The sequence below is a fragment of the Oreochromis aureus genome, linkage group 4 (assembly GCF_013358895.1).
Source record: "Oreochromis aureus strain Israel breed Guangdong linkage group 4, ZZ_aureus, whole genome shotgun sequence".
NCBI lineage: Eukaryota > Metazoa > Chordata > Actinopteri > Cichliformes > Cichlidae > Oreochromis > Oreochromis aureus.
In genome coordinates this window covers 1797056-1807614 of record NC_052945.1, presented here as the reverse complement: position 1 = coordinate 1807614, position 10559 = coordinate 1797056, and the positions used below count along the sequence as shown (strand labels likewise).

General features: G+C 43.7%; 1 protein-coding gene across 1 annotated transcript; it reads right to left on the bottom strand.

Moving 5' to 3' along the window:
- Positions 1-1251: 1251 nt before the first annotated feature.
- st6galnac2 (ST6 (alpha-N-acetyl-neuraminyl-2,3-beta-galactosyl-1,3)-N-acetylgalactosaminide alpha-2,6-sialyltransferase 2) lies at positions 1252-9628 on the bottom strand. The gene is made up of 8 exons (XM_031730492.2): positions 9557-9628; positions 7659-7830; positions 7396-7549; positions 7055-7193; positions 6862-6965; positions 2274-2354; positions 2081-2183; positions 1252-1854 (listed from the first exon to the last, which is right to left on the bottom strand). The coding sequence occupies exons 1-8, from the start codon at positions 9587-9589 to the stop codon at positions 1675-1677; spliced, it is 966 nt and encodes a 321-aa protein (XP_031586352.1). The 5' UTR covers positions 9590-9628; the 3' UTR covers positions 1252-1674.
- Positions 9629-10559: the final 931 nt, after the last annotated feature.

Here is a 10559-nt window from a genome sequence, read left to right as displayed (position 1 = left end):
CATCGTTGTATTTTTACTCAGTTGTATATAGCATTTGTATTCTATTTTTATCTTATTGTATATTTTATTCTATTTTATTCTACTGTATATAGTATTTTATTTTATTCTATTCTGTACAGTTGTGTACCGTATTTATTCTTATTTTATTTTATTCTAATTTTTCCTTCATAACTTTTGCACTGTCCACTTCCTGCTGTGACAAAACAAATTTCCCACATGTGGGACTAATAAAGGTTATCTTATCTTATCTTATGCTCATACTTTAGCCAATGAGAAAATTCTCTGCACGTAAATTTTAAAGCTTTAATATTCCCTATTGCAACTGTAATATTAGACTTGCCTGCAGATTCATTATTGTGTTCAAAGTCCTGGACAAACACTGACTGACCCACACAAGAGAAAAGTTTAACGCTTTTATTTTGAAGACCACAGTCATCTTTTTCCTGTTGGGTTCTGCCTCTCCTTTGGTACACTGAGGAAAACTTGAGACCCTCCCAGCATTTAATCTCCTCCTTTCACAGAAGCAGTGAAGGATTTAAAAGTGAAAGAAGTTTTTTCTGTTTGATCGGTTCATGAACTTCGTCATCACTCTGTTACAGCGTCCAGCATCCATTCAACTTCACTTTCATCTTTCCTTCACCTGCTCCACGTTTATACCTGACACTGAAAACAGGAGGAGCTAAACAGGGCTGAAAATATTTATATAACTAATTAGAAAAAACAAAATGAAAAATGAAGCGCCAAAAGCTGCAGTTCCTCTGACGCCCAGCAGAGGCAGCAGTGAGTCAGTCCCTGTAGACTCCCATGTTAAAACCTTACAACAGAAATAAACAGTTTACACCCTGATACAAAAACTGGTTCTTCTCTGTAGATAATTAATAATAACGGATTTATAACTCACCTGTTTAAATTGTATTAAAGTTTGTGTTATTAGGGGCGTGGCCTCTGTGACTGACAGGTGGATGGTGACGCGGGCGGATGTAGCTGCTAGCTGTCTGCTCGTCTTCACCTGAGCTGGACCTCTGGACCATGTTTGTGCTGTTGGAGCCTTTTGGAGCATTTCTAATGATCTGACCAATAATATGGCTCTGTGAGGTTACTATAGTAACGTATAGTATAGTATGGCAGAAACCAACATTCACCGTCTTTATAGTTTTCCCCTGTGTGACAGAAATATTCTGTGTTATGTGTCTGCAGGAACCTGCAGTTCAGATGATTTCTGTAAAAGTATCAGCGTTTTTGTAAAAAGGAAAGATAAGATAACGCTTTATTAGTCCCACCCGTGGGAAATGTTTTGGTCACGGCAGAAAGTGGACAGTACAAGCTAAGAGCAGCAAAAATTAAGACAAAAACAATGGAATAGAAAAAGATCAAATAGAATAAAATACTATATACAATAGAATAAAGTACAATAAATAATAGAATAAAATAGGAAGGAAGGTTTGTCTGTGATGAACTGAATTCAGCCTCGTGTGTCCACTTTGATAAGAAATCATGAAGCTCAGAACCTCCTTAATTTTTAATGATTTTCTTCTCTAAATATTTTCTGGGGTAAAACAAAGAAAAACCTGAATGTGAAACTTTTTGTTTCTCTTCAGGAAACACCGAAACTGTGAGAAGGTTTCAGGTCCCCACAAAAACCAGCTCAGGAGTGGAGCCTCTTCTGCGCCTCCCTCAGCTGTCTGCGCTCCTCTGGTACAGCATGATGATCCTGTGACGGTACAGCTCCTCCCACAGCTCGCCCTCCATCGGCAGGTCGTGGTTGGCGTAGAACTTCAGAGGCCTCCACACGGAGTCGTAGTAATGATCGGAGAACGATGCGTAGTTCCTGGTGAGGAAACCGAAGGCAGAAACCTGCAGCACAAACAGGAAGTCCCTCAGGTTTCAGACTTTGACACCTGATGTGGGTTTGAACTTTTCAAAATAAGTGCGGTGTTCTTGTGGATGAGGAGGTAATGATCCTTAAACCCACTGAAACAATTTATGGACGTCTATTGAACATCAACGTGAATGATGATGACGACATCATCAGAGAGTGGAAGTCCCACCGAATATGAAATATGTGCCGTGTGTGTGTTACCTGGTCACAGGTGTGTAAGGCAGTCATCAGCATCAGAGCACCAGTGCTCGGCATGTACATCTCACGAACCCTGACATCAGCCAGCCGAGGCGATGACAGGAATCTGAGAAAGAAGTGGAGATGTTATTTTAACCCGAGCGTCCCGCCGGCCCGCTTTCAGATGATCAGTAAGTCATCACAGGTGGTGTTTTACTTGTGTGTCACGTAGGAGATGAAGCCTGGGTGGAGGAGCCTGAAGTTTTCAGCTGCTTGGTGGCCAAAATGCTCCCAGGGTCTGCAGGAAACAGCAAATCTGGATCAGTAACACAACAAAAACCCTGTGAGAGCAGCTGCTCTGCTCACCACGGCCAGTGTGAGCCAACGTCGCCATCTGCAGGTCAAAGGTAACACGCACGTCAACCCACCTGCGGCCATGACAACTCCACTCCTTCAGAGGAATGACATCAGGGGCCGTTTATCAATGCCCAAGTACGCGAGTACGTACTCGCGTTCTCGGTGAGTACGTACCTGCCGAGAACGCGAGCACGGACTCGTCGGCCGTTTCTCAATTCTCAAGTACGCGAGCACGGACTCGTGATTTGTACAGTCGGAACACCTGCGTGCGTGATGATGTCACAGGTCCGGAGTTTTTACTGCCGTCCCCTCCTAATTTAACTGTGAGTAACATGTGATGAAGCTTAACTGTAATCACAGCCAAACCGGTTTACTCAGGAACAAATAAAACACTGAAATAAACCAAACATTAACATTTAGAAGTGATCTAAGTGACTTATATATCATTTTTAACCTCAGTAGTGAAACCTCTATTAATAAAAATAGTGTACATGTACATACGTGTACATACCTTAATAAAAACAAGCAGGTGAGATGTTAGAACGCTTTTATTTCTATTCTAGTGGACACTCAATACTATAGACAGCTGCTGGGGTTTCTTTAACCTGAGTAGTGAGAAGACCGCGGTTTGGGGGGGGGGGGGTGGAAACGATGTGCCGGGAGTCCGCTGTTGAGTTTTGGACGAAATGCATTCTGGGGATATTTAGCTGTCCCAAGTCCACACCGATGCATGCTCGATAAAACGGGCGGAGCGAGAACACATCCGGGACTTTTTCGCGTTCTCGGCGTGATGCGTACTTCGAATTGGAACAGTACTTGGTCTCCGACTGATGACGTATCACGAGTACACGAGAACGCAAGTACGCACAAGTACGCATATTGATAAACGCCCAGGAACATGTCTGATCACAGCGTCACACCATCAGTGTTTCGCTGATCCGTGTGAACGCAAAGAACTGAACCTTTATTTTGAAGAGTCGAGCACAAATACGACTGAAAAAAAGTGATAAAATGACCTGTTTCTGTTCCTCTGTCTGTAATCTGGACTGAAAACAAGTGAAGCTTCATGGACCTGCAGAAGGACCCGGACCGGGACCGGTCCGAGGTCCCAAACAGAGGAAGAGCACGAGACACACGCTTACTCCTCCTATCTGCATCCCACGCTCACATTTGTTTAAATATCAGATGTGTCATCTGTGAGAGATGTGCGTCTAGTCTCGGCCGTTAATCACTGAGAGACGGTGGCTGTGTCCCAGTTCAGGGTCTGCACGCTTGAAGTACGCATTTCAAGTGCGATTACGTCACCGCCACGCGACGACGGCTGTCCCAATTCGAAGTGCACTTCAAATGCATACTCCAAATGCGCCGTCGATTTCCCCAAATATCAAGCGTGGTCCGGTGCACGCTTCGTGGCCCCATATATCCCACAATCCATAGCGCGGCGGTGGGTGTGGATAATTTTGCCGCAAAATACGGCAGAAGGGAGCGGCCGAAGAGTGAACTGTCAAAAGTAAGTACTGAATATGATGTCACTTATTTATGTGCGAATGTTTAATAATGAGGAACATTAAAGGACTGCTATACGTGCAATTCTTCTTCTGACGAAGTTGTGTTTTTGTATTTTCCTACTCAGTTGTATATAGTATTTGTATTTCTATTTTATTCTATTGTATATAGTATTTTATTTTATTTTATTTTATTTTATTGTATTTTATTGCATTCCAGTGTTTTCTAATTTCTGCTACATAACTTTGCACTTTTGCTGTAACAAAACAAATTTCCCACCTGTGGGACTAATAAAGGCCATCTTATCTTATCTTATCTTAAAACATTACTGTTGGCCACATGTCGGCAAAGTTATTTGCCATTAGCGATGTTTGTACTTTCAGCGTTTACATGGTTTTAAAGCATTTAAAATATAATAATACAATAGTCGACCTTAATCTTACAGAGAATGTGATGATTTTATGGATAATTAAAGTCAGTCATATATCCACAAACACAACAAGCTGAAAGTCAGTGATGCTGCTCGGTTTGCAGTCCTGAATATGACGGCACAAGCAGGATTCACTGCACTGTTAATGTTAGCTATGTTATATTGCTGCCTCTGTTCGGTGGTGTTGAGCCAAACGGACTTTAACGTGTGTTTGAACGAGCTGACGGTTCACTCGTTAAGCTGAAAGAAAGATGCTTTAATCACAGGAGTCACACATGTGTCCACTGGACCATCTGGAACTCTTCTTGTTTAGCACTCGTAATAACACAAACACTAAATCCTCCTTCTCTTGTGCTGTTTTGTAGCAGTGTGTACACCTGAGACTGTCACCTGTCTGTCTGTCCTGCACTCTCTCTCTTTCTTTCTCTCTGATTGTGGAATAAAAGTATGAACATGTATTTATAAGTTACACTTGTGTTTGAATCCTGCAGCTTATCACACATTTGATTTCCATGTGTGACGACTGCAAGTGTCCAGAGTGAGGACAGACTGAGGGACCCACTGCTGCACATCATCTGTGAGGCTTTGCACCCCTGATGATCCACCAGGACAAACTCAGCAGTGTGTGAGGAAGAGGAGGAGGAAGAGCCAGCAGCAGCTGACAGATGGAGAGAATAGACAGACTGTTCCCTGTTTGTGAAGGACTGCTAGGAAAGTTTAACATAACTAATTGTCTGTCCTGAATCAGTCTTATTAGGTAATGTTCAAATAATGTTATCATCCCAGTGTTTTCAGTGTGGGAGAAAGTACTCAGGGCCTTCAAGTTACACACTATGAAAGGCAGCAACAAGTTTAATGTTCAGAAACCTAAAGTATGTATCAGCAGCAGAATGGAGCTAAAAATAAATGTTTGTTTCAGTTCTATGAAGCTTTGAGTATTTTGGATTAGTAGCACTGCTGTGTTTGTTGCATCATATTGCTGTAATTGTTTATATGCTTTATATATTCTGAGCTAAGTTGATCTATAGTGTTACATCATATTCTATAAGGATGTTATAGCTTGCCATCACCAGTGTGTGAATGGGTGGATGACTGGTTGTGTAAAGCGCTTTGGGGTCCTTAGGGACTAGTAAAAGCGCTATACAAATACAGGCCATTACCATATAATATTGTCCATATTATATTAACATTACCACAGTGAGATGACTTTAGTCTCATGAACAACATTAGCTAATTGTTATTTACTAACTAATCTTGAAATGACTGTTCAGTACAGAAATGAAGCCCAACAATCATGTTTTACAGTCCTGTGGTCTCAACTAATCAAAGTGATGTCATGACAAAAATGAATGAACAACAAAACATTTTTCTCCTTCATTTCTGTCACACAAAGCTGTATGAAACGTTTCTCGTGGTTAGTATCATGGTTGCTAGGCAACCTGAACAGCGCGACGAAGGCTAGACCGTCCCATTTCACAAGCCTCTCACTTCCGCACTTCCCGTACTTGTAGTACGCGTAGTGTGCGTACTTCAAGCGTGCAGACCCTGAATTGGGACACAGCCTTAATTTCTTAAGGCTGAAGGAAGTGAGTCCAGAGCCGAGGAGCAGAGTGACTGAAAGCTCTGTGCCCCATAGTGATAACACGAGCAGAAGGAACAACAAGATGAGTGGAGGATGAAGGTCTGAGAGAGCGGGAAACAGTAGTGATATGAAGCAGATCACAGAGATAAGGAGGGGCAAGGTTATGAATACACTTAAACGTGAGAACTAAGATTTTAAAGTTTATCCTGGTTTCTATGGGCAACCAGTGAAGCTGTTGAAGAATTGGGGTGATATGGTCTCTTAAGGGAGTACGAGTTATGACCCGAGCTGCAGAATTCTGAAGAAGTTGAAGTTTATGGAGGGACTTATTGGGGAGACCAAATAGGAGGGAGCTGGAATAATCAATCCAGGAAGTAATAAGACTGGACGAGGATGGCAGCAGCATGAGGAGTAAGGAAGGGACGAAGTCGGCTAATGTTACGTAAGTGAAAGTATGCAGACCGGGTTATGTAACACAAACTGGAGATGATTAAATATGAAGAACAGCTCAGGTCTGTGGATGGAAACACACTTTAGGGTTTCAAAGAGTGAAAGGGAAGCTTTAAAGATGGCAGCGAGACCTGCTGTGATGGTTTGGAGACGTGGAGGCCGAGCTCAGAGTAAGAGAGGCTGAGATGGTCTGACATTATGCAGCGCAGGGAGGGTGGATGATGACAATGGAGGCGGCAGGAGAAGACTTTAAAAGTGCTTGTTTCAGACTGCATGAAGTACAGAGAGTTAGACAAAGAAGGATTATTCCGAACAGAAGTGTGCACTCTTATATATTACACTCCAAGAGCAGCTGAAACGCAGAACCAGTGACTGACTGGAATGAATTTTATTCAAAAATTAAAAACGTTGCATGTTCTCTTTCCTCTCCTCCTCCTCAGTTCTCATGGAAGTGTGCTTCAGTGCGGCAGGTAAGCTCACCTGTCTCCTCTATCTGTGCCCAAGCTGACAGTCTGTCCCCGAATAGCAGCGGCTATCATCACGTAATCTCTGAGGTCTGATGGGATGAAGATGTATTTGGTCTCCTGCACACACACACACACACACACACACACACACACAGATGAGCGGGGCTTTAAAGCACGATAAAAGCGTTCACAGGCTCGTTTCTCACCGGGCTCTGAGGGATTTCGGTGAAGCCGTCGTCGTGGTACCAGCTCAGCGCGTGCTTCAAGGTGTTGGTGGTGAAGCCGTAGAAGGAAGTCCTCGTGCCCACGTCTTCCTCAAAGCCTGTGATCACTGCCCCGTTCATTCTGAGTACACGGGTGAACACTCAGAGGCTCAAATAAGGGCCAGATGTGAGTTTTACCTTTGCAGATGTTCATTTTTTATGTCTTTTATTCATTTTAATAACGCTCTCTGACATGTGCACAGTTGGACAATAATTGGAGTGAAGTATATTTGATCATTTATTGTCACTTCAGTGTAAAACTTGTGGAGGTTTTGGAGTCTCACCTGAAGACAAAGTCGTGACTGTCGATGTTCATCCCCTGCCGGGACCCTCGGAGGATACCTCCGTTTCCCACCACGGCACACCGGATGCACCTGCCAGGGGAGCGGCCATCAAAGAGATCGGAGCTTTTAAGAAGGGAGAGGGTGGAGTCGAGGACTGAAGAGGAAGAAGGGCAAAAATCAAAATGAAAAACCCGACCATCCGTGTAAATATTTAAGGGCTGAAGGTGAAGCAGCTCCACACAGAATCTGGACCCGGACAGTACCGTTAACAGGAAGTTCCTTCCAGCCGTACGGAGGTTTGCGCTTCTTCAGCTGCTCCCAGGTCGGTCTGGCGAAACTCTCAGCCCACTGAAGAACCGGCACCGAGAACTGGAACTTCCTCCTGAAGACTGGATGCTTCCTCACCTCCTTCCTCAGGGAGCACGGTGCTTCTATCTGCAGACAAACAACAGGACAGCACGGCTGACGACTCCTCTTACAGATGATAACACACTACATGAGACGTTTCTGAATTCTCTAAGCAAAAATCAGCTTCATCTCACGAGGACAATCATCGTTTATTCTTCTGATGCCACTTTCAGCTATCAGGTAACTCTCCTTCATGTCTTATCAGACACATTCACATAATCCAGCCAAGTTTTGGCAGCCTGGTTCTCATCACATCAAGCTTCTCTCAGGGGATTTTGGGTCCTAAGAGCTGCTGTTTTGTGCTATACTGTCTGGATCTCTGCGGTGGTGTTGGTTTTGGTAGGTGAAGATTAGGTGACCCCTGACTGGGATCCAGATTAAGGACTCAGGAGGCAGAAAATGAACTCTTTACAGTTTTAATGCCAGAGTCAAGAAACAAGGCAGGGCTAGAAGCAAGGATACAAAACAAGTTTTATTAACATGTCAGCCTGTCATGGCATCATTGTGACATCATCGCGTGTTGTATTGTAAAAAACAAAGGTGTGCAGTACTCTCCATGTTTCATCCCCACACAGGAGGGAGGATATAATCGGTTCTGTTTGTTTGTCAGCAGATCTTAATTTTGTGTGATGGTCGATACCAAGAGCAGCGCGATCTGATTTAATTTTGGTGAAAATCAGTCAAAACTTTGTATTACCAACATTTATTATATAGGTTATGTTTAAACTTCACAACAGTGTACTCGTCCTTGGGGGACATGAGTAACTAGCTATCATTTGTCCTTGTCCTCCATTGTTAGTGAACCTAGACCCCCCCCCGTGTGTGGAGAATAACAAGACAGGGGAAGGAAAACAGTAAGTAACAGACTGGGAATTCAGAAGCACCAGGAAAGTGAAACTAACATCTTAATGAGAAACCAAAAGGAAGTTGTGAACCCACAAGACACAGAAGGTGTCATGGTCCCCGTGCCTCGCTGGTCGACTCTCTGTTAGGCAACATGTTTGTTTTTGTTTTTCGCTCTCTCCCTCCTCCCTCTCCCCCTCTCGCTCTCACTCCTTCGCCGCGGCGATGCTCATTGCGGGCTCCTGCTACTGGCCCACACACCTGCTCTCATCACCACACCGGCCGCTGATCCCAGCTGATTGCTGTGCTATTTAAGATGGTGGATCTACGCTAGTCTTCGCTGGATCGTTGAGCTATCAGCGTCAGTCATCTTGCAAATCTGATCCTGAACCTGTGAGTGTTGTGACTATCCTGCTAATTGGACCTTTTTGTGTGTGTAGATCTTTCCTGAATCTTGGTTACGGACTACGAGAGGAGTGGCAGTAGAGAGGAGTTGGAGTTTGTACAGATAGTGTGGAGCACCTCTTCCCGACCCCTGTTTCCCCACGGACCTTGGAGACCCAGACCTCCTTTTCCCTGCACATTGTATATATTCGCCTAAGGAAAACCTGGCCTGCACCTGAGTCCCTTTAAGAAACCTTATCAGAAGGAACCTGAAGAAGGCGTAAAAGAACACCAAAAGGAAGTCGTATCAGGACATAGAGAGCCATAACCCCTGAGAAATAACAGAAATATCAACAGCACTGATGCCAGGAAACATTCCAACATCTGTGTTTTCTTTTGTTTGAATCGTTATTTGTTGTCTGACTGCAGATGTAGTTTCTGATTGGCTGGCTCTGTGTGTAAACCGTGTTATGAATAAAGTTGTGTAGCTGAGGTTTAAACAGCTCAACGAGAAGCTGAAACTCACCGTGTCGTTTTCCTGCTGAGCTGTCGGCGTCATCCGTGTCACCTGACCCCAGGTCTGCTGTCTGACGTCACAACACAGTTTATCTAAAAGTCTCCACTACACACACGTGTGTGTTACAGCTTTTAGATTAAAACAAGCCAAGGCCAGAGGAGTGCAGCGGGAATCTTCCAGTTTATATGGCAGGTTTTTATTATTGGATCACAAATAAACAGTGTGTAACCTTTGGCCTCATACAGATGTGTCAGATAAAAAGAGCTTTAACAACATTTTGTGCTGAACAGCTGTTTCACAAAGAGGCAAAAGAAACATTTCATTTCTAGTTTTTACTAAAGAAGCACACTGCCCTCTAGTGGTAAAAATATTTGCAAACCACCATCTTTAAAACCAAACTGTCTGTCAGTGGGGGGTAAGAAACTGTAGGGACCTCCCCAGCATCACTCATGTTCTCAGTTTAAAGAAGAGTGCAGACAGCGTTGGCTTCATGCGTGAGCGTGCTCTGAGGCGGTGCTACATTTGTGGTCACTGTAAATTCAGGTAAGACTCAACAGATGATTGTGAATGGATCTGTGAGTACGAGCTTTTTATGAGTGAAGCTCAATGAGTGTAAATAAAATATGAATAAAAACTGTTTTTCGGTGGATTCAGCTGCGTTTTTGAACAGAATAAATGCAGGTGAGTGTTTGACTCTACCTTTGTTGATGCTGACGTGTGTGATGGCGCACATACCTGTAAAAAAAGGTGAAGATGAAGAAGCAGAAAATCCCCAAAAGGAGGAAAACACACCTTATAAAATAGACTCGCATTATTCTGTGAGGAGCTTTAAATCAGTCGTCTTCTTCTCTTTCATTTTACTGTGTGGTATGTTCAGGTGTGGCTAAAGTCTGTAATACAAGGAGGAGGAGGAGGTAAAAAAAACCAACAGAGCAGAAAGATAACACCTCAGCAGCCCCGTAGCATCGCTGCCTCACCACTCACCTGTCTGTTGTCACCTGTTCACAAAGAA

Coding starts and splice junctions, on each gene's coding strand:
- st6galnac2 (XM_031730492.2), bottom strand. CDS start 9,589: ATGACGCCGACAGCTCAGCAGGAAAACGACACG. Junction 6,966..7,054: donor CCGAAATCCCTCAGAGCCCG/GTGAGAAACGAG, acceptor GTGTGTGTGCAG/GAGACCAAATACATCTTCAT. Junction 2,355..6,861: donor GGCACAGATAGAGGAGACAG/GTGAGCTTACCT, acceptor TGTTTCCTGCAG/ACCCTGGGAGCATTTTGGCC.